This window comes from Cyprinus carpio, chromosome A20 (assembly GCF_018340385.1).
Source record: "Cyprinus carpio isolate SPL01 chromosome A20, ASM1834038v1, whole genome shotgun sequence".
NCBI classification, from domain to species: domain Eukaryota; kingdom Metazoa; phylum Chordata; class Actinopteri; order Cypriniformes; family Cyprinidae; genus Cyprinus; species Cyprinus carpio.
In genome coordinates, this window is record NC_056591.1 from 20,418,237 (window position 1) to 20,442,873 (window position 24,637).

General features: G+C 35.8%; 1 protein-coding gene across 1 annotated transcript; it reads left to right on the forward strand.

Annotated features, from left to right (window-relative positions):
* Nucleotides 1-1,006: 1,006 nt before the first annotated feature.
* Nucleotides 1,007-23,000, forward strand: LOC109053748 (EH domain-containing protein 3-like). Its single transcript, XM_042778337.1, has 7 exons — nt 1,007-1,771; nt 5,534-5,710; nt 7,478-7,575; nt 14,984-15,037; nt 19,158-19,570; nt 21,792-21,956; nt 22,446-23,000. Exons 1-7 carry the CDS (start codon nt 1,545-1,547, stop codon nt 22,998-23,000), a joined length of 1,689 nt encoding a protein of 562 aa, XP_042634271.1. The 5' UTR covers nt 1,007-1,544.
* The last annotated feature ends 1,637 nt before the right edge of the window (nt 23,001-24,637 follow it).

The window sequence follows — 24,637 nt, forward strand, 5'->3', positions numbered from 1 at the left end:
ACCGTGCACAGGAACCAGAAACAGCAGCAAATGGGCTACAGAGAAGCAGCACTGGACTGTTGCTCAGTGGTCCAAAGTACTTTTTTTCAGATGAAAGCAAATTTTGCATGTCATTCGGAAATCAAGGTGCCAGAGTCTGGAGGAAGACTGGGGGGAGAAGGAAATGCCAAAATGCCTGAAGTCCAGTGTCAAGTACCCACAGTCAGTGATGGTCTGGGGTGCCATGTCAGCTGCTGGTGTTGGTCCACTGTGTTTTATCAAGGGCAGGGTCAATGCAGCTAGCTATCAGGATATTTTGGAGCACGTCATGCTTCCATCTGCTGAAAAGCTTTATGGAGATGAAGATTTTGTTTTTCAGCACGACCTGGCACCTGCTCACAGTGCCAAAACCACTGGTAAATGGTTTACTGACCATGGTATTACTGTGCTCAATTGGCCTGCCAACTCTCCTGACCTGAACCCCATAGAGAATCTGTGGGATATTGTGAAGAGAAATTTGAGAGACGCAAGACCCAACACTCTGGATGAGCTTAAGGCCGCTATCGAAGCATCCTGGGCCTCCATAACACCTCAGCAGTGCCACAGGCTGATTGCCTCCATGCCACGCCGCATTGAAGCAGTCATTTCTGCAAAAGGATTCCCGACCAAGTATTGAGTGCATAACTGAACATAATTATTTGAAGGTTGACTTTTTTTGTATTAAAAACACTTTTCTTTTATTGGTCGGATGAAATATGCTAATTTTTTGAGATAGGAATTTTGGGTTTTCATGTATGCCAAAATCATCAGTATTAAAACAATAAAAGACCTGAAATATTTCAGTTGGTGTGCAATGAATCTAAAATATATGAAAGTTGAATTTTTATCATTACATTATGGAAAATAATGAACTTTTATCACAATATGCAATTTTTTTGAGAAGGACCTGTATATTGTATTGTATTGTTTTAAAAGCAGCAGCAGTACCAACCATCACCATCCGCTACATTGGCGCTGCATCCCTGACTGGAGCTCTCGTGTTCTGGGTGGGGCTTTGCCAGTGGGGCATTTCCTCTAGTGTCGGGTTTCTACAGCGCACTGGTATTTAAATCTGCTGCAGTGGGAAGTCTGTGGACGACTGTCATCGTGAGTGAATCTGCTCTACTGGAGGATTTGGCGCTCGTTTTCTTTCATAATAGAAATTGTATCTCTTGCATTTGCTCAGTGATACATTGTAGCTTCTAGCGGCGCGCGCGTTTATTCTAACAAAGTCTGAATGAAAGGCTGCATGTTTGGCCATGTTTTCGACCGTAACATATAAGCAGAATATTATATAATGCATCGGTATCTTTTCGTAATTATGGTCTAGTCATTTGTGCGTTTTGTGTCGTGAGTGGCCTATCGAGACAAGGGAACAGTTTCAATGGACTCTTGAAATACATCGACGTCACTACAAATCCATTCATTTGAATAGGTCTTCGGCTCGTTTGTGCATATTGCGAAATAATAATAACACACGAAAAAACAGATACATCGTCTACGGTTGCCTATACTCGAGTTGCATCATGTTCAGCTGGTTGGGTACCGATGACAGGAGGAAGAAAGATCCAGAGGTCTTCCAGACTGTCAGTGAAGGACTCAAGAAGCTTTACAAAACCAAACTGCTTCCACTGGAGGAACACTACAAATTCCACGAGTTTCACTCACCCGCTTTAGAGGAAGCAGATTTTGACAATAAGCCAATGGTTCTCCTGGTGGGACAGTATTCCACTGGCAAAACGAGCTTCATAAGGTAAGATGGCAGTTTTGGCTCCTGTAAAACAGTTTCTGGCGTCCTGAACCCTTTAGAAGACACCAGTTAGGAAACTTTATAATTAAGCACTCTATTATATTTATAATAAATTATACATTACATGCAGAAACATTATATAATGCATCATACTTGTATGTAATTTATATATATACACACACACACACACACATACATAAATATATATTCTCCTTATATAATACTTTAATATAAGGTAATTTCTAATTATTTTAATGTGCATTAAGTCATTATATTTTAATTAGTATTTAATGTAATAATCATTAAAATAAAACGATAAAAAAAAATTATAAAAATACTGACAAAATATCATTACAATAAAATCAAAAAATATTCTCAATATTGATGATTATGATTATACAATATTCTCCTGTTGATGATTTAATAAAATAGTCATGTCAAACACAACCTCCTTAGTATGTTGTATATCTGAATAACTGTAGCAATCACATTTGTAACACCTAAAAAACAGTTTTGCATGTTCCATGTGAGATTCCTCACAATCCTATAGGAATGTTAATGGCTCCTTGTCAGTTCACCACAAGGACTTATATTGAGTGAACACATGTGTAACTTTACAAAAGCTTTATCAGTGCAAGACTGATTCATCTGTTGGGGAAGCATGTAAATAGATTAAAAAAGTAATTGACGAGAAGTTTATAAGCCAAAATATTTCATGACTTCTGTGCTACAGATATCATTAATCTGTTTACATGAGAACCTAATTTCTGTGTTCATTGAATACAGATCTTGATGTTACATGCTAAACAAGGTTCTTAACATAGTACTATAATTTTAGCTTTGACAGACGGTTACCTTGTGAACAGACCAGGCCTGGCTCCAGCTCTAAGATGTATCTATATGACACAATGTCGCTGCTGTGGTGTGATGGTTGTCTGCTGGGTGATTTAAGGTTTACGGGTCTACAGTGAATCAAGATTAAAGGCAACAGACTGCTAAAGATCACCAGGAAACGAGAGACACTTCCAACGACTCAAGAATTGCCATAGTAACTTGTCAAAAGGTTCCAGAATGTAGAAAATTTAAGAGACGTAAATGTGGATAGAGACATGCCAGATATCATTTTTAGAAGGACTCATGTGGTCATTACAGCATTTTTAAGACTAACCTGAACATTGTTCTGAATTCATTGCCAAGTTGTAGATATATTAGCAATTTCATTAAGCAAGCATTTAATTTGAGTCTACTTTATTCTAACCATGAATTACACTACTGGGGAGGTCGTGGCCTAGTGGTTAGAGAGTTTGACTCCTAATCCTGTGGGTTTGAGTCTTGGGCCGGCAATACCTCGACTGAGGTGCCCTTGAGCATAAATGGCTGCCCACTGCTCCAGGTGTGTGTGTGTGTGTGTGTGTGTGTGTGTGTGTGCACTTTGGATGGGTTAAATGCAGAGCACAAATTCTGAGTATGTCTCATGGCTGTGTCACATCACTTTTTTTTTCTTTTCACTACTCCTCAAAATTAGTGAGTTTTTTTTATTTTTTTATTTTTAATTATAAAAAATTCACTGGAGCACTGAAGATATGTTTTTCTAGACTTTTTCAGTCTGCATTGGATTCAGTGTGCGGCTAGCTACTTTTTTGTTTGTTTATTATTATTATTATTATTATTATAAAGAAATTTATATTTTTATTCAGCAAGGATGCATTGAATGTATTAAAAAGTGACAGAAAAGATATTTGCATTACATATAGAATTAAAACTGTACTATTAATCAAAGAATCCTGAAAAAAAAATAGTTTCCACACAAATATTAAGATGACCAATTGATAATAACAATGATTATTTCTTGAACATCAAATCAGCATATTAGAATGATTTCTGAACGATCATGTGACACTGAAGACTGGAGTAATGGCTGCTGAAAATTCAGCTTTGTCATCACAGGAATTAATTACAATTTAAAATATTAAAACAGAAAACATTTCAATAAAATTGTAATAATCTTTCACAATATTACTGTTTTTACTGTATTTTTCATCAAGTTAATGCAACACAAAACAATTGTACCATCTCCAAACATCTTAGTAACTGAGCTGTGTTTTTGCTTGAGGTGAGTGTTAAATGTGAGAGTGAGGTGTTGTCCTAGCAATAACAAACGTGCCTCCTCATTTTCACTCTGGCTCTCTTTCCTCCTGTGCATTATTCATCAGGGCCATGAGAGCCTCAGTGGACACAGCGGCTATTCTGCTGACTGAACACATAACTACGAAAGTAAATAAGCTCAGCTTTCTATGTGTGCTTCCTGAATGTGAGAAAGCCCATGAAACACTTCATTATAATGTCGGGGTGGTTTCAAGTTCAACATTGAATCTTTTCAACATGGTCACATAATACAAAAGTTTGGCTCATGACTGTTTTGCACTTTGTTTTAAAAGGAGCTGGAGTCTGGAGACACTCATGTCCAGTAATTTTGTCAATGTAAAATTAATTGCACTTTTAACACAGTGAAATGTGCGAGCAGTCATTCTAGCTGACCAATTCAAATGCTCAAATGAACTTGTCACATATCATTTCATCCCTTCATCCACCACTGTCGCTCCTGGGGTTTTGTAACTGTTTTGTAAGCAGCCATTACTCCAGTCTTCACTGTCACTGTGAAGTGGAATTGAAATCACTGGAATGATTGTAAGAGTTACAGAAAAGCAAGAGTTAACTTCATCTGTATTAGATATATTGGCCATGGCAAAACATCCTATCGTAAATGACACCAGTGTCCTGTTTACACTTTTGTGTTACTGACATAAACTGTAGCTAAAAAAGTTCTCAGTTGAAGCCAAGTGTTCTGTAGTTTCTCAGACTGTCATTCTGACCTGCACTGTATTCCAAACAGTCTCAGTGCCATCACATGTCCACAGCAGGGTCTGTTTGAATGGCTCTGTGCTGAGAAGAGTAAACATTATCTTAGCAAACTCACATTCTCCATTAGAGTGTGATCTTAGCATTATTAACTCATCTGAACCATTATGTGAACATAGTCTTACAAGCTAAATACAGAAATCATTCTGATATACTGATTTTGTTCTCAAGAAACATTTTGCTTAATATTTTTGTGGAAACTGTGATGCATTTTTTTCAGGATTTGTTGACGAATAGAAAAGCTCAAAACATTTATTTGAAATTCACATTTTTGTTGCTTTATAAATGTCTTTACTGTCACTTTTGATCAATCATAAAAGTATTAATTTCTTTAAAAAAAAAAAAAAAAATACAATACATGAGGCATCCATTACAGGGATGGACACCAAAGAGTGGATAAAAGTTTCAAACATCTGAGAACTGAGATTGGAATTTAGGGATTTTTTTTCTTTTTTAAAACATGGAAATAAACTAAAAGTTTATAAAAAAAAATGACAAATCTAAAAAAAATATGACATAAAATGATTAAGATATTTAACTTATTTTTTATTCAAATTTACAACAAAATTATGTTGAAAATGTAAAAAGTTAATTCAATTAGAAAAAGTGCAGAAAAGGATCTTTTTTTTTTTTTACATGTTCTTGGACTCTATATGTAAAAATGCTACATATATATTGAATTCACTGTATTTTTATAACAGAAACCATTTTAAATAACCAAACTTTCTCAAATCAACAACATAACTGTCATATTTTACACATGATAATCGCCATTAAAAAGTGTTTGCATGCAACTAAATGCATTTGTGTGTGCATATTTTTATTTATTTTATTTTTTTTGTATAGATATCTCCTGGAACAGGACTTCCCTGGTATGCGGATTGGTCCAGAACCCACAACTGACTCCTTCATAGCAGTGATGCATGGCACCATGGAGGGACTAATACCAGGAAACGCTCTGGTAGTGGATCCCAAAAAACCCTTTCGGAAACTCAACGCCTTTGGCAATGCCTTCCTTAACAGGTGGGATTCAAACAATGATAAAACAGTGCGTTTTGTTTTAGTTCTCATGTTTATTGAAATGGACATGTTTAGAGCTTTAGTCTGGGCAGAGGTTTGCATATGTAACATGGTCTTCCTATCTTATGATGATGTCACAGAGGGGGGCTGGTGCTAGGCAACATTCCTTCTCTTGATTGAGTTTCCTCATGCTGACCTCCCGTCACGTGAATGAGCAACAGACAGATAAGAGCACATCATAACATCGAGCTCACCAGCATATTATTAAACAGGCTGTCATTCACAGTCTTAAAATTACACAACGATAGAGTAACATTCCTTTATAAAACCTCCAAGTGATGCAATCGCATGCATGTGATTATTGTTGCAGGTGGTCTTTGCTGTACTACATAGTTTGATGGTTTGGCAGACTGTCTGCTTGTTGTGGAAATCAGCAGAAACTCTTGAGAAAATTGTCTCTTTGCCTTTTGCAATTGCAAAGCCTGCATATTTTTGAATATTTCTCATGTAATTCTGTCAGAAGAGCAGCAACTTTAAAGGAAAAGTTCACCCAGAACCACAAGCACTGTCATTATTTACTCATCCTCATGTCGTTCCAAACCTGTATGACTTTTTTTCTTCTGCAAAACATAAAAATATTTTGAAGAATGTCCATATTAATGTAAATGGGGGCCACAACAATATTGACCTCCATTTTATGGACAAAAATTGACATTTTGTTTAAAATATTATCTTTTGTGTTCCACACAAAGAAAATAATGACATGATTGTGAGCAAATAGTTACAGGATTTTTCATTTTTGGATATTTCTGCAAATGCAAATTTCATGAAAAATGTTCATGACTTGCCATGCACCCTGTTTGGCTGTAGGTTTATGTAATTTAAAATGCCTGAGACAACTGCCCTGGTTTTCAGATTTATTTATAGATAACTATATCATTTATGAATTCACAAATAGCAGCAGCTCAGTGAGCATGGTGTAGTAGTGCATAGAATTACACATCAAATTATTTAGTATTGGTATTATATATTTATAATTTCTTCAATCAGATTGAAGTTTGGTTTTGAGTAGTTTCCCATAGTAAATAAAACTTTCCTGCTTAACTTTCATATTTGGTCTCATCCACTCCATGCATTGTACTAGCATGTGGTCTGATGCCAGATGTTCTGAAATGTAATTGCTAGAATGTGCTCTTCAGTGGTTTCAAGTTGTTTGTGTCCAATGTGTTCTAGTAGGGACTGTCTAAAGGAGAATGAATAATGTTAGGATAATGTTTCCCCATAGCCTCAGGTCCTTAGTGATTCACTCCAAAACATGACACACTTTTTCTGAGCCTAGTTCACACACTAAGCCACAAAAGCCATGTATACTAGTTTTTGGCTTGTTGTTAAAGCATCTCAGAGCAGACTTATTTCTCAGGCTATAAAAATGTGAAGTCTGTCTTGCTTTTTATGTTTTACTATGTCCAGGTTGGTCAAACTACTGTAACGTAAATGGTAACAAAATAATGATTTATGGCACACTGCTCCATGTCTTCATGCCAAGTTACTACGAAATTTGGGACTTTATAGCAGTGTGAAATCAGAGAGCATTTTTTACTCTATGACAAATGTATATTTTCATTTTGAAGAGAGAGCAAAGACAACAAGCTCAAATCAAGATTGAAGCATAAAAGTGTGGAAACTGATGGTTAGTGTGCCAGTCATGTGCTTGGAAGACTGCTGCAGTGTCCTTGAGTGTGACTCTGGTTTGTTTGGGTTGGCCCTCAGGTTTGTGTGTGCCCAGCTGCCCAACCCTGTTCTGGAGAGCATCAGTGTGATTGACACCCCAGGAATCCTGAGCGGAGAGAAACAAAGGATCAGCAGAGGTAACTGACTTCCAAAATGCATCAACATGCATGTGCACAGATGAAGAAAATCATCTGAATCAGGAGCTATTGATATTTATCCAATACTGTTCAAAAGATGGTACTGTTTATAAATCAGTATGCTCATCAAGGCTACATTTATTTGATCAAAAATACAGTAAAAACAGGAATACTGTGTGAGATGGCAAAGCTGAATTTTCAGCATCGATTACTTCAGTGTTTCATGATCGTTCCGAAATCATTCTAATATGCTGATTTTATGATCAAGAAATGTATTATCAATTTTGAAATTGTTGTCGTTTAATATTTTTGTGGATACCCTGATACATTTTTTTAAGATACTTTGAAAGTTCAGAAAGTTCAAAAGAACAGCATTTATTTGAAGCATAATATTTTCAGACAATTCAAAGGCTTTTGATCAAGCCATTGTGTCCTTACTGAATAAAAGTATTATAACTTACTGACCCCAAAATTTCTCCTTGGTTTACCCACATCTTAGATGTTATTAAGTAGGATTTGCCAAACCTTTATTTTAATACACATAATTTGTAATATTTTGCAGGACGTAAACAAATATTAAAAGGTTTTAAGTGACTCATTGTACATTTTAGTATAACTAGGTTTAATGGTTAAGTATTGTTGTGGTTGGTTATACCAATCACCGAATGTTTTCAAAGAACAACAGCATAACAAGATCATGTGATCTCAAATTTCAATACTAGTTTTTTTTCCCTGTGGCATCATATGAAAAAGATTTTCCATAAGAAACACTAACTACCAAAGAGTTCACTTGATCGCTATGTTGAGAAAAAGCGATTATAATTTTTTCATGATGTCTTCGTGATTTTTATAATGAAAAGCAACACTGTTGGTGTATTGGTGTATTGTGTAACTGAAGTTTCAATCTGTTTTTACTTTTTAATTGTGATGTGTTGAAAGTCTGTGTTGAATATGACGAGAGACGAGGCTTTATCAAGATGAAGAATGTTGTTTTGCCTCATAACTTTAAGAACAGATACAATGTATTTGAGTTTGCACTAAATTGTATCTATAGTGTTTTGTATCTATAGTGTTTTTCAGCCACAACTGTATTCGTATCAAAGGATGGTGGATGTGTTCTTCTTTTTGTTCTCTGGTTTGCTACTTAATGCTTAGTAATGGATATTCACGGTAGATATTTTGTAACTTATTTGGTTCAAGTAGATTTTTTTTTTAACAAGCTTTGACTCTTAAGCCTATCGTATGCATAAGTTTTCCACCTGCCATTACATTTCATGCATGATTGAGCATTCTAGACTTTCATAAAAAATGTTAAATGATATAATTTCAGTGATATAAAAGTTACTGTACAAAGTCACTTCTGGTTGAATTACTGTACTGATGCCCTTGTAACACTAAGCTTGTTTAGCTCATGGTTACTTCATCACTCATTCAGAAAAGTCCATTGCAGCTAAGCGGCCCATAGTATTACCGCTGGGCTTCCTGGCATCAGCGCTTTTCATTTTACCCAAGCACTCAGCCTGACAGACCGGATTGATACAGCCCGAGGATTAGACACTCATGTTTCTGAGGCCAGAGCCAAGAGCCAGGCTCTCCAAGGTCCTCTGTGATTTCAGCGGACAAATATTTAGTAGCTCTTGTTTGTGCTGAAAGCAGTAAATGTAGGTTTAAAGGTAAGCACTTTAATGTGGCAGTAAAATTAGTCGCCATCTGATACTAGAGCCTCTGTAGAAAACAAAGTGTAAGTGTGTAATTTATGTGCATCAAATAGATACACACTGGAGTACTAGTATATACATTCAATATTGCCTAAAAGTTTTACAAAGTATTATTGTATTATGTGCAACAGAATACATTATGCAATAGTACTCATGTCAAAAACTAGACTGCTACAGTGACCAAGTGGCATTGGTGTGTGTGCTAGTCTATGGCTGCGTAGCTCCGGCTTTAAAGAGCTATTGATCGCACTGAACATGTTGTTTGTGAGCTTTCAAAGTTTCCATTGAATTGTGGATTAAGTCATTAAGTTCTCACACATGAGTGCATGAGAGAAGAGCAAGCAGTTTCATGACAACTAATGGCACCTTCACTTCAGACTGCATTCTGCTACTCTCATAACAATAATCTTGTAGTATTTAGCATTCTTTCTTCCTGTTTGAACACTGGATCTAAGCATGTGCTGCTACAATGGTTATCTCTGTCTCTCACCGTCTGTCTCTCTTTTAGGGTTGGGAATTGAGAACTGGTTCATTTTTTTAATATACTGGAACAGAAAGTCTTTTTAACTAGTCTCTGTCTTAGTTCTCTGTCACATGTACTTTTTAGTTATTATCCTATTTAGACAACCTTGTCTTGTTTTTGTTTAGTCAAGTTTAAGTTTTAGTCAACTAAATGTCTGAGCATTTTAGTCTAGTTTAAGTCAATTAAAACGTTTTTGTTTTTGTTATGCTGTATAATGGTTAAACTAATAAAAAAATTATATATATATATATATAATATAATTTAATTCACCAATAATCACAAATCAATAGAATGTCGACTAAATAGTCGAGATCACAGACTGGCTGAATGACACTTTTATTCAAGCCAAACATCTCAAAACTCCAGCTTAATTGTTTGTCGGTGTTTTCAGATCATCATCGTAGCTTCCGTAATGAAGAATGAGCGTGTGCACATGGTTGCCAGATTGCAAAAATTAAGCAAAACACCGTGCAGAAAATGTATCATTTTAACAGAGATGCTCTGATTTGGGGATTTGAACTCTTGAGGCAGTCTGCAATAATATATTTATTTTGATTTTGGTTTTAGTCTCGTCTTTTATCGTCAATGATATTGCATGTTGATATAGTCACAGTTATTGTTTATTCACCTTATTGATGTCTCATCATAGTCTTGTTTTAGTCATGGGAAAAAATCTCAGCGACGAACATTTTTAGTTTTCAGTAACGAAATGAACATTATGTGGCAACTGACACAAGTTGCTGAATTTACAAATGAATTTGTATTAGCTGAGATGTTAATTGAACATGAAAGTTTCTATTGTGAAGTTCTTGTCCAATGTAGTGCTATTTGCAAACGAATTACTAATTTATAATGTATTAGTCAAAAAGACCAGTGCACCCAAACTTAATGTTAACAATAAGATATATTTCATGCATTACAAAATAGAGTGAATTTTCATTTCATGCTGATCTTAAAGGGTTAGTTCAGCCAAAAATGAAAATTATGTCATTAATGACTCACCCTCATGTCATTCCAAACCCGTAAGACCTCCGTTCGTCTTCGGAACACAGTATAAGATATTTTAGATTTAGTCCGAGAGCTTTCTGTCCCTCCATTGAAAATGTATGTACGGTATACTGTCCATGTCCAGAAAGGTAATAAAAACATCATCAAAGTAGTCCATGTGACATCAGAGGGTCCGTTAGAATTTGTTGAAGCATCGAATATACATTTTAGTTCAAAAATAACAAAAATTACGACTTTATTCAGCATTTTCTTCTCTTCCGGGTCTGTTGTGAGCGCGTTCACAACACTGCAGTGACGCCGCTGATGTACGACGCTGCTGACGTGTTTTCTTTGTTATTAGACCCGGAAGAGAACACGTCAGCAGCGTCGTACGTCAACAGTCACAGCAGTCGCGTTCACAACAGACCCGGAAGAGAAGACAATCCTGAATAAAGTCGTCATTTTTGTTATTTTTGGACCAAAATGTATTTTCGATGCTTCAATAAATTCTAACGGACCCTCTGATGTCACATGGACTACTTTGATGATGTTTTTATTATTACCTTTCTGGACATGCACAGTATACCATACATACATTTTCAATGGAGGGACAGAAAGCTCTCGGACTAAATCTAAAATATCTTAAACTGTGTTCCAAAGACTAACGGAGGAAGTCAGAACCAGATTTGTTAAATTCCATCCCAGCTGTCTTCTTTGTTTCTCCTCACTTTTTCCTTTCCAAAATTCTCATTTACACATCAGTGAGATGGTTGTATTTAGCAGGACATAATGAGAAAATGTCTGTCATGTGTCCTCTGTTTTTTGAATATGTCCAGCAGGTCTGTGGAATTTCTTCAGCAGTCACATGAGATTATAGGGAGGAACTTTCTCACTAATTTTCATGGCTATAGGCAGTTTTTTCCCCGTTGACTGGTTATATGCACTGAATCAGATCAGTGAGATAAGATATGGTTCCTGTAAGTAAGATAAGATGTTCCTGCATGCTCTGTGAGTTCTCTTTCTGAGGAGCATTTGGCCAGGTGTATTCAGCCAGGTGTATGTGTTTGTTTATACTCACTGTGTGTCTGTAATTAGATGCTCTTGCTGTGTTTCTACTCAGCCTTAGTCCCAGATGGCACACCCACAGACCATTCATGATCACTGTTTGATGCATATTGTACTTACAAAAAACAGGAAATTGCTGAAAGAGTCCAGTCTGATTGGCCTGCTTGTACACAATTATATAGCTGGTCAGTTTATTCTAATCACCTTTTAGTGTTTATAAAGTGCTGTACAGAAGACATAGAATCTGAGAAAATCAAATTAAATTAACCTGGAAAAAACGCTTAAGATATGTATATGTGTGTATGTGTGTGTGTGTGTGTGTATATATATATTCTTGAATCTTGAATCTTGAAAACATACATACATACATATTACAAAAATATAAGATTCAACAATAATTAAAAAAAATAGGGATTATAATTCTAAATGTTTCCAGTTCTACCTACTAAATATTTTTTAAATATTTTTAGGCTAGTATAATTTGTAATGGGATAATGTGTCAAAAGTGCAAAATCAAAGCATTTTCACTTCTTTTAGACTTTTGGGCCCATTGTACATGCACATTGAAACATTTACACATTACACTTTTTAATGTTTTTAGTCTCTGATGCTCACCAATGCTGAATTTATTTGAACAAAAATACAGTAAATACAGTAATATTGTGAAATATTATGAATTAAAATAACGCTCTTCTATTTATTTTATTATATTTTAAAATATAATTTATTCCTGTTATGGTAAAGCAGAATTTTTCAGCAGCCATCACTCCAGCCTTCAGTGTCACTTGATCTTCAGAAATCATTCTAATATGGTAATTTGCAGATTAAGAAACATTTCTTGTTGTTATTAATATTGAAAACAGCTGCTTAATATTTTAGAGAAAACATACCTTTTTCAGGATTCTTTGATGAATACAAGGTTCAAATGAACAGCATTTATTTAAAATATAAATTTTTGTAACATTATAAATGTCTTTACTGTCACTTTTGAGCACTTTAATGCATCCTTGCTGAATAAATTAATCGGATTCTTAAAAAAAAATAATAATAATCTTACTCAACCCAGTCCTTTAAATGGTAATGTAAGATAGATTCTTTCTGTTGGATGGATGGAGTGGATGGTTCTTGACAAAAATAAGCTGCATTATCTACCAGACTAGACACTGAAATTCTTTATATAATCATAATTTGACTAGTTGAGATTAACTGTGTTACCTACAGTATCACTACAGTAACCGGATCGATCTGAAGCTGTAGTGTTTAGATCATCACCAACACTGAGAGACGGTTCCCACTCAGATCACTCCATTAATAACATCTATACAGTTCTAACACCCATCAGCACTTTTTCATGCATCTATTACAAGAACAGCATCTCACAGAAAGCATTTGCTTTTAAACGGCTTTGTCTGACAAACATCAAAACAACATCTCTCTCTCTCTCTCTCTCTCTCTCTCTCTCTCTCTCTCTCTCTCTCTCATATATATAGACATATATATATATATATATATATATACATATGGGACCATATGATCCTAGTTATACCTCTGCATAGAGAGTCATTAGTGGAGAATTGCCATTAGGTTTATCATTCAACTTTTAATCGCTGTAATTCTGCAGGACTCATTATCCCTTTCTCTCTGGTCTACTCTGTTATCAAGTGTTTGGCAGTGTAGCATGTTTTTGAGCGTGCAGCTGTAAGGCTCTATTGACTGCATGCCAGCACTGCTCCCAAGAGTAGCTTTATTATTCCCAGCTCTCCTCTACCTCCACCACAGGCAGGTGCTGTGAAATAGACCTTATTTCCTCCAGGAAATGCTATCTGCCAAATCCAATCACTGGAGTGGTTCTGTTGTATTATATGTTCAGCTGACTGTGTAACAGATGATCGTAGGTTTGTAGATAAGCAGTGGTTACTTAAATATCTGTTTGTGGTTAAGGTTCATTTAATGGCATTAGAGATTTGTTGTAGTAGCATGCTGTCTTAAATAACACCTCGGCTCTGAACCACATGAAGCTCAAAACCACATACCTGCTGCTATTTGTTTTTAATTGGAAAAAGGTTAGGCTCAGATTGCAACATTATGGTGAACAACTTGTAGCTATATTTCATCGAAATGAAAAGTCTTAACTGACAAGCAAGCCTACTGACAAGCCTATTTACTTGATTATTGAATCATGAATATTCGACATTTATCTTAGTGTGAATATTTTGTATTTGTTATTTAGTCACATCAGAGTTGGTGTAAATAGACATTTTAGGATCTGAAAATAAGTATTCATTTGCATTGTGTACAAGACAACACATACAATACAGCCAGTGTAGTCTGATTCACAAATTATTCTTATAAGCTAATTCTTTTCAGTGAACCAATAAAACTCAGCACAACCAGTGTAGTATGATAAATAAATAAATTATTCTCCTGAGCTGTTTTTTTTTTTCTTAGTGAATCGATAACATCCAACACAACCAGTGTAGTCTGAATTCACAAACAAATTGCTCTTATGAGCTGGTTCCTATTGAGTGAATCAGTGACATCCAGCACAACTACAGTAAGCTAAAACTTACAAATCCCTTTTTGGTAAATCAGAAACACAGCATGACCAGTAGAGTCTGTTTCCCAGACATATGAGTAGGATTTTTTTTTGTGAAAATTTCAAAAAGTTGGGTTACCAGTTTGAATCAGTCTGGCAAATCATTCACTAAACTGAATTGTTTAGAGCGGTTACTGAATCACCATCTTAACTGAATTGCAAGAAATCATTATATTTTTTTATGATGCATTTTATGATTATGGTTTTGATTATGCATGTTCTTTCATTAACATCTTTTTTAGCATCTTCATCAGTTCAGGATGTTGCAGAGTGCAAACGCAGCACAGTGTCAACCAAAACCATTTCCTTTTTTTTTCATGCTCTTTTATATCTCCCTTTTTGTATTTGTTTTTTCATCAGTTCATACCAGACTGTTTCGCTTTCTAGTGCCATGAACTACCTAAACTTTCACTTCTGTCATTCAGGGAAGAATCTGAGACATTTCTAATTAAAAGTCTATTCTTTTTTCTTGTGTTACTGTAATTTGACATCTTTATATCTTTCTCTTCCCATGAACAGTTGCTACAGAAGATGGCTTTGGTTATAGCTTCCTGCGTAAATGTCCATACGGAGGTATTGTAGATACTGCCAAACTACTGTTAACACCTGCAGCTTATTACACCAATGAAGTTCCAGCACCACTCGACACCAGATGTGCTGTGAAATCATAAGGCCTCCTGATATTAACCCTCAGATCTGTCCCTCTGCAACAATATAATCACAGCTGTAATACCGAGCTCAGTTTCACCGCTGTTATTGTCCTGCTCTCAATGACACTGTCTCATGTGTCTGTTACTGTAGATGGTATCTTTCTTAGACCTTTATTGAGTTGGCTAGTCCCAGTCTGAAGTTACGATAATTCTGGATAGAGATCTATAAGTTGTTGAAAAGACAAAACACACTATTGCAGGTGACAATAAAGCTTCCTCAAGTGAAACTGCCAAATCGTAAGGGATGGTCCACCCCATTCCTGTAGACACCGCATACACCCATTTTAAGATATTAACACCGAATAACACCCAAATTACATTTAAATAAATTGAAATATTAACCCTCTGGAGTCGATTAACGCGTATACGCGTTTTGGGGTATTTTCTCCTGATAACCCCGAAAAGAACTTAAATTACACTTTCAGTTTTTGATCGTACAGATAAGTGCAATACATCAATCGAATCTGTAAAGGGTCTACTTTTTTTTTTGTATACAGACATAATAACACACAAAACTTTGTGCACTTATAAAATAAAGATAACAAACAAGGAGATTCTGTCTGCAGCCTTTGTCTGCGCTGATCTTCAGATACAAATGCGTCATTAAAATGAACTGTAACTCAGTGAATACTCAACGAAGAGACATGAGAGAGATATCTATATAGAAAGCCTGACATGTCTACTTTTAAACTAAACAAGTGCTGCTGAAAAACAAATATTCTGTGATAAAGTAATCCATATGAAAACAACGCGATGTCCGTTTTTCACGTCTCCCTTCATTATCTTCTAATGCGACCACGCCCCCGCGCCGAGCGCGCTTTTGAGATTCAAATGTTTCACTGAAGCGCGCGGCTTTTGAATACGCCCACACAACAGAAGACAACGCAGCGAGACTGTTCTTCAAGTTTTTATTATTTTACTGTTGCTTCGCGATGAGAGGAATAAGACATAATTCTCCCCCAAAAAGATGTGATGTGGTTGAGGATTTGAGATTTGATTTCCTCAGAAAAAAGAATGAAGCACTTTATTCAGCAGAAATCAGAAACATGAGTAAGTCTCTTTTTATTGATTTATATACTTGTACTAGTTTTCCACATAACGTGTAAACATTTTACTAGTTAGACTTTTTCCAAATACTTTTTCCAAAACTATAATTCCTGACTAAATGTATAATCAAGTGAAATATTATGAAGTTTCAATAACAATATACACTACTATACCATTCAAAAGCTTGATGTAAATAATATAAATGTACCAATAAATGTAACTGTAACAAATGTAACAATCATTGCTGTTCTTTCACCCCCCTAAAAAACCTAAAAAAAAATATTCTCAGCTCTTTTCAACATTAATAATAATAATAATAATAATAATAATAATATAATAATAATAATAATAACAATGATGATAATAATAACAATAAATGTTTTTTTTTTGTAGTAAAAAGAAGATTGTTAAAAGGATTTCTGAAGGATTGTGTGACTGGAGTAATGATGCAAAAAATTCAGTTTGAAAGCCAGCTTTGATTTTTCCTAATAAAACTGTTTAACTGCACTCACAAGTGAATATTAAATTATGTTGTGGGATAATTAAATATATTCTAAATAAACTACAAACATAAAATTAAATAGAATTTATTTTGTCCTCACATTCTTTCTTGTAACTCATCCCTCTCATTGACACAGCTGACTGAATGGCTCATTATGCAGCTCATTATGCAGGTCTTTGTCTTCTCAGGTGTGAATTCATGATAGTTGACGCCTACTCGCATATGACTTTTAACCAACAAAAAGTGTCTTAGAAAATTTAAATCAATATATTGTTTTTCTGTAAGTGAGTAAACAAGATGATTTTTCACATCATTTAGAAAAAAAAAAAATTCTAGGCTACAAGCTCCAGTTCTCAAAATATCTGGGAACCAATTTTCTATATGTTTTTATTGCCTTATTCAAGTGATTTAACATTTTTAGTTTTTCACTAACCACGAATAACATTTTTTTTCTCAAAAATCATGTACATACATGCTGCTCACATATTATTATAGCCTAGTTTGTGCTGATTACAGTGAGATTAGACTTTAGCCATTTAGATATTTATAAGCAAACTGAAAAAAGCACAAATGTCAGGGCATGACAAAAACTTCGCACACTCACAAAAAAACCAATAAAAACCAGAATGTTAACGGACTAATTCCTCTTTACTCCTGTAAATGTACTCATTTTCAGTCAGGGTCATAGCAAAAATGCTTGGTTATGAAGGAAGCACACTGACGGTGTATCTAAGGATAAGCAGGATGTTGTTGCAGAAGATGTACATCAGGAAAAAAAAAAAAAGGACAGCTAGACTCAACAGCAGAGCCTTGTAAGAATCAATCATTACCTTTCCTCCTTTCAGATGTCTTTCAACTTAATGATTCAGGGTGGAAAATTTGGAAAATTACAACTTATTACACATATTAAGTTTATTTATAAACCATTTTTTCCAACAGGTGTGTCCAGACTTAAAAATTAAAAATCATAATTAATTCTAATAGTTTATACATTAAATAATACTACAGTTGATATACTGGTATTGCAATTATCAATATTTTGAATTAGCTTTTTTATTTTAATTTTAGTTTAAGCTTCAGTGTTGTCATTTTTTGGCTTTTTAAGTTATTTCTATGTAGCTTTAAATTATTTTCATTTCAGTTAGTTGCCAGCATATCTAATTTTTTATGTAATGTTCATATTTTATTTATTTTAGCTTCATTTGATTTAGCAAAAAAATAATAATTTTAATTTTAGTAAACAATAACATCACTGAGCAGAGCAAATGTAGGCATGTAGTGTAGAGGTGGACCAAGGGGGGAAAAAAAACTTTTTTATTTTTTGCAGTATATGAGTACTGATAGTTTAGCTTTTCAAGGTTTTTCTTCTGTCAGTGTGAACCTTGTTTTCTCTAGCAAGGTTATGATTTTCTTGTCACGAGCACATGTTGTCATAACCGGTTGCTATGGGATAGTTATTTGTCTGTCCCCACTTAAAGCAAAAATTCTGCACAGTAATAATCTCCTGTTGAGGCTGGTTCAGACACAACGGCATGGCTTTTGATTCATTTAGCAGTATTGCATTATCATAACCTTTTTCTGTACTCGGTTGCATAGCAGCAACGCAAATAGATTTAGAGATATCATAACATGCATTACAAAATTAATTAGACCACAGCATTAGGTTTCATTTGCAGGATTCTGCCTTTATTAGCAGTCTACCCCTTCCCAAATCTCAGTTGAATGTGCAGTCACCCAGATAATATAAAAGCTAGTTTTACGCTCCTTCACAAGAGTCTGCGGCTCTTTAGAGAGCCAGACTCATAAACAGCCATTCTGAATCATACAGACATTGCATGCAGAAATCAGACATAGAAAAAAAAATTCAGTACTTTATACGAAACTCACCATATGCATGTTCATACACTTGTAAATACTTCCAAGTACTGTACAGTATTTTAAATTATCATGGGGAAAAAACACTGTATATATTGATGTAGATATTATTATCGTTTAGATTGACTTTTAATATAAAACACATTTGCTAATATTGGTTAATGCATCTAAATGCATCATTTAGTTACAATAATTCCATAATATTCTACGTAATGCAGCCTTGGTTTAAAATGAGTCATCATCTTGCTGTCCTCTCGAATGGTGGACTTGCAGTTTAACTGTCTGCATCCCTGGAGAGGGAGTGAAGTTGAGCTGCAGAAGCCATTTACTGGCAGACATTAGATCATAAAAACCACAACAGGCCCGAGCATTTTAATGATACTTGGAAGAGAGTCAGCAGCTTCAGTACTGGTGAGCGCCAGGTCTAGCAAGGTCATTTTGCCCGTTCTGATTGGCTGGCTGCCTCACTGCTCTCGTGCGAGCATCCATCCGGTGCGAAAGCTTTGTGAACTGTAAATACTGGACAGGATATCACTCTCTTTTCCAATCTCTCCTTCAGGCTATGACTTTGCTGCGGTGTTGGAGTGGTTCGCCGAACGTGTGGACCGAATCATTCTGCTGTTCGACGCCCACAAGCTGGACATCTCAGACGAGTTCTCAGAGGTCATTAAGGCCCTCAAGAACCATGAGGACAAGATCCGCGTTGTGCTTAATAAGGCCGACCAGATCGAGACGCAGCAGTTAATGCGGGTCTACGGCGCTCTCATGTGGTCACTGGGGAAGATTGTCAACACACCTGAGGTGATTCGTGTCTACATCGGCTCTTTTTGGTCACATCCGTTACTGATTCCAGACAATCGCAAACTGTTTGAGGCGGAAGAGAAAGACCTGTTCAAGGATATCCAGTCGCTGCCTCGTAACGCCGCCCTTCGCAAGCTCAACGATCTGATCAAAAGAGCTCGTCTTGCTAAGGTAAAATTCTATTACGTTAGCCTTTGAGATTTGACATGTAGCCTACCAAAAAATGACCCAACTAGATTGTTAATAAGGTTATATCTACAGTATAAGTTAAAGGGATAGTTCATCCAAAAATGAAATTTTAAGTTTATTTGCTTACCCCCAGGGTATCCAAGATGTAGGTGACTTTGTCTCTTCAGTAGAACACAAATGAAGCTTTTTAACTCAAACCGTTGCTGCATATAAATAAAGGAAATCATTGTTATTCTTTACTGTTCTTCATTATTCTTCATTGTTATTCTTCAAGTCACTGTTATTCGTTCCTCAGAATACAAAAAAAGTGAAAGTGAAAGTGACGAGAAATCATCCCTTCTAAAATGATCAATAATAGTTACCATGGCTATGAAAATAAAAAAGCAGTCATCACTTCAAACTCTTTCAATATAGAGTGTGTTCCACAGAAAAAATAACAGCATTTGGAACATCAGACAATAATGACAGAATGTTCCTTTTTGGGTAAACTAATCCTTTATGTTCCAAAGTCTTGGAAAGTTCTGAACCAAACCACTCCTGAAACCAAAAGCAGGAAACAACTAACAAACTGCTCAAACTTTGACTAGCAAATTTTGTTAAAAGCAAAAACAAGCACTTATGGATTTATATGTTGATTTTCAATGGAAAATATTTAGTGTGTGATTCAGAATAAAAGGTCTCTTTTTCTCCATTTATTTAGTTGAGATGCTGTGAATGCTGTTGTCATTCCAACATGTTTTTGATGTGGTCCAGCATATAGCTCTAGTATAAAAGTAATAGCAGTGACATGCACTTTGTGTGTTTACAGGCCTTTTGTCTGTCTGGTCTTGCAGACTTTGCCCAAGTAATGAGGCCATTTTCCAAACTATACACTCTGCTGATGTGGCTCTGTGAATGACCCTGATGTTCGCCTGCATTTTTGATCAAGACTGAACTCAGAGTCATTGATTTTTTTTTTCTCGACTCCACATTAAGCACATTATATTTGCCTCTACAGTAATTTTGAATCTAAGCTTGATTCAGCTCTATTAACATATATTTGTATATATATGTTCTGTAAAAAAAAAAACAAAGGACATTATGAAGTAGTCATATATCTGTCTGCCTCTCCCTTTCTTTTTATATACAATAAATGTGAATATATGTGAATACATATATTAAACATGCAAGTCAAACAAGATACTGTTTGTGCAGATAATCAGCTACATCTGAAAACTAGACCAGAAAATGCAAAGAAAGCCCTTGACTTTGACTCAGATGATTAGTGGGGATTGTTAAATGTGATGAAAGATACTGAGGGATCATGACTCATAATGACATTCCTCATAAAGACATGGTTATAAATAGTCTCAGCCTCAGACGCCACACCCATGGACCGTTGGCTAAACGTCTGATGCATATGGCACACAAAAGTAGAAACATTTCAGGACTGTCAAAGCCATCATCAGATTGGTTGAATTCTACAGGATTTCCGCGAGACATGTGTCGCATTCTTTAACGTTCTACCTGGAAACAAAGATACAGTTGTGCCAAACCCCCTCACGAAAGAAGAAAGCCTAGTGTTTACAACTGTGACAACGAGTGCTTATCAGGATCAACTAAATGCTGGATTTTCTAAAGTATGTGTGTGATTGGTTGTTTGACATGTCGGTCAAACGGCCACATGGGCAGGCCTTGGCCAATGAAAGCTGCCATAGATTCCAGACCTTCGTTTCACTGAGTAAATACAGCTGGATAAAACAAAAACTGTCCATCTTCAATTCAGGCTGCAAAACGATAAAATGTGATTATTTTAAAGGGGGGTGATTTTTTTTCTATACCCACTGTATAAAAGAACAATAACATAGGTAGTCAAACATAAAGCTGTCATCTAAAAGGAAACAAAAAACACTCTGATGTCGGTTCATTTACGTCTGAAATCCTTTATTATCCCCATCAGTACAAACATTGCTCAAAACACATGGGCTGGGCCATAGAGACCCAAGTGTTGGGGACTGTCAGTGCTGGTCACTTGTCAAACTCGATTTAAATCTCCAGATCCAGCTGGATGCATTAAAGAAGAACATTTAAGTTCTCTCCCTGTCCCTTTTAATAATTTTTTTTTTTTTGTGATAAATACAACCCAGGCATGCTCTTTGTAATTGTAATAAACTGATTTTTGCTCTATAAACTTAAAAGGAGCTTTTCTTTTGTGCTCTCACAGGTCCATGCATACATCATTAGCTCCTTGAAAAAAGATATGCCCTCAGTCTTTGGGAAGGACAACAAAAAGAAGGAGCTGATTAACAGCTTGGGAGAGATCTACAGCCGCATTGAGAAGGAGCACCAGATTTCCCCGGGAGACTTCCCTAATCTTAAGAAAATGCAGGTAAGGTCAATTTAGCCAACAAAGATTGAGGCTGACTCAAGAATGCTTCTAAAGGGTCTTTCAGTGCACATTCAAAATCAGCATCATTTGTCCCACATTTTTTACATCAACAAACAGCTATATAAATTTCAGCTTTGGGTGGACCTCTCCAAACCTGATGATGTGCATTTTCTATAATTAAAAAAAATCACTTGAGTATAAATGCTGTTTATATTACTGTTGTTTTTATACAACAGTTCTATAAACAAATGAATATTGAGTAAATTTTGTTTCAGACAAGATTTGGCTAGTTAGTTTGTATGTTTCTTCTCTGCCAATGAAACTATTTCCAAAAGAAGCCTAAGCATTAACAGCCTGACACAGCCTGTCTGGAACAGAGTATGTGAAGGGAGTGGAGCTGGTTTACCCTTTAAATATCAACAGATGTCGACAGGATCTTTTGTTACTTCCTACAGTGTTTTTTCTTAAGCGTTCTTTCCCACTGAATAGGAGCAACTTCAAGCACATGATCTGAACAAGTTCCATCCTCTGAAAATGAAGTTATTGGACACCGTGGATGACATGCTGGCTCACGACATCGCCCAGCTTATGGTTCTGGTGCGCCAGGAGGAGACGCAGCACCCCAACCAGGTGGTGAAGGGCGGTGCCTTCGAGGGAACCATGAATGGGCCGTTCGGACACGGTTATGGCGAGGGAGCCGGCGAGGGCATTGATGAAGTCGAATGGGTGGTGGCACGTGACAAACCTATGTATGATGAAATCTTCTACACTCTCTCACCCGTCAATGGAAAAGTGACTGGAGCCAATGCCAAGAAGGAGATGGTGAAGTCCAAGCTGCCAAACACTGTGCTGGGTAAGATCTGGAAACTGGCTGACATTGATAACGATGGGATGCTCGATGACGAGGAGTTTGCCTTGGCCAATCATCTGATCAAGGTCAAACTAGAAGGTCACGAGCTTCCAAGCGAACTGCCTGCTCATCTTGTGCCGCCCTCCAAAAGCAGAGTATTGGAATTGGCCTTTATTATTATTATTATTCTTTGAAATGTGTGGTTTAATCTTAACTATAAATAATTTATTTTAAAATTATTCTTTGAAATGTGTGGTTTAAGCTTCACTAGCAAGAATGGATTTGAAAATTACCCACCTCAACTCTTTTGACCTGTGTTTGTGATTTTTAATTTAGTTATGTTTTATTTTTTATGAGCAAATTGTGCTGTCTGCAGTGTTTAAAAATGTTTTATGTGTGCTTTCAGATTTTAAGTCTTTCAATTTCATCTCATGACTAGAACACTGTGTCCTAACCAGACATCATGCGATAAAAGATATTAAATGTAAAAAAGTGCATTTTGTTGATCGCATGATTGCAGTCTCTGTGACAAATTACTTGCTAGCCTTTCCCACAGTGAAATATCATAGGTTTAAAAATCTACTTAAGGTAATTATATTAAACATTATCTTCTGATCAGTTGTCGTTGTCACGCTGCATAGCTGTTTTGCGTTCAGATGATTACTTGTTGCATTGGGTCTTGTTAGGACACACTAAAATTCTTTCACTTCTTTCACAAATGTATTTCACTTACACACTCAATTTACACTACTGTTCAAAAGTCAATAAGTTGCTTTTGAATATCGCTTATGCTTACCAAGACTGCATTTATTTTGATCAAAGGCATAGTGAAAACAGTAATATTGTGAAATAAGATTACAATTCAAGACAACTATTTTCAAATTGAATCTATTTTGAAATGTAATTTATTACTATGATGGAAAATCTGAATTTTCAGAAGCCGTTATTTCGGTTACCAGCCGTCTTCCATGTCACATGATCCTTCAGAAATCACAATATCACTGAACCCAAACTTTTGAACAGTAGTGTATATCAGACTGATCTGTGTCTCAGGAGGGGCGAGACATTAATTAATGCAGAAAAACAAATCTTTATTCTAAATCTTTGTGTCAGTTGTATTCTATTGTTAAAATCGAGCAGGAAAAGCGAAATTCCTTTTAGAAGTAGGTGTAACTATATTCTCTTCTCGTTAAGGCAGCATCTTTAGTGAATGCGAGTCCTTTCTAGCCTGACCAAGAGACTGTTAAAACTGTATAGCCCGTCACGTCAGAAGATTCAGTGTTTAGTGTTCTTGATGGACCCGTAGAGCTAGTATCCTTGTCAGAAGTCTACTGTATATGTTAATGCCTAACATGTCTAAACTAACTAGGGTAATAGTAGTGTTTAAATAATTCCTGTCTGATTTCCAAAGAATTAAAAAGAATGATGCTGCAAAACGGCTTTATTCAAGTGATGTGAGCTCTTTCTGAGCGTTTCTGCGTTCACATGCTCATTGAAAGAGCAGTGACTTTGGATCTAAATGTGTATTTAGTCATATTACTTTATTATATCAGCATTTAATTATTTAATGAACTCTTTACCTCTGTATCCACCCCTTGCCAAACAGTTATCTAGATCTGTCGCATTTTCTCATGCAGATTTTTAGGATCTGAACGTGAATTGATGGTTGTTATAGGGGTAATTTACTCAAAAAAATAATACTTCTGTCACTGTTTTCTCACCCTCGTGTCATTCCAAATGGTTGATTAAAAAAAATGAGATTTTTAGCAAAATAGTCACACTGCTCTTTTCTATACAAGCTCATAAAAATTACCATAAAAGTAATTAGATG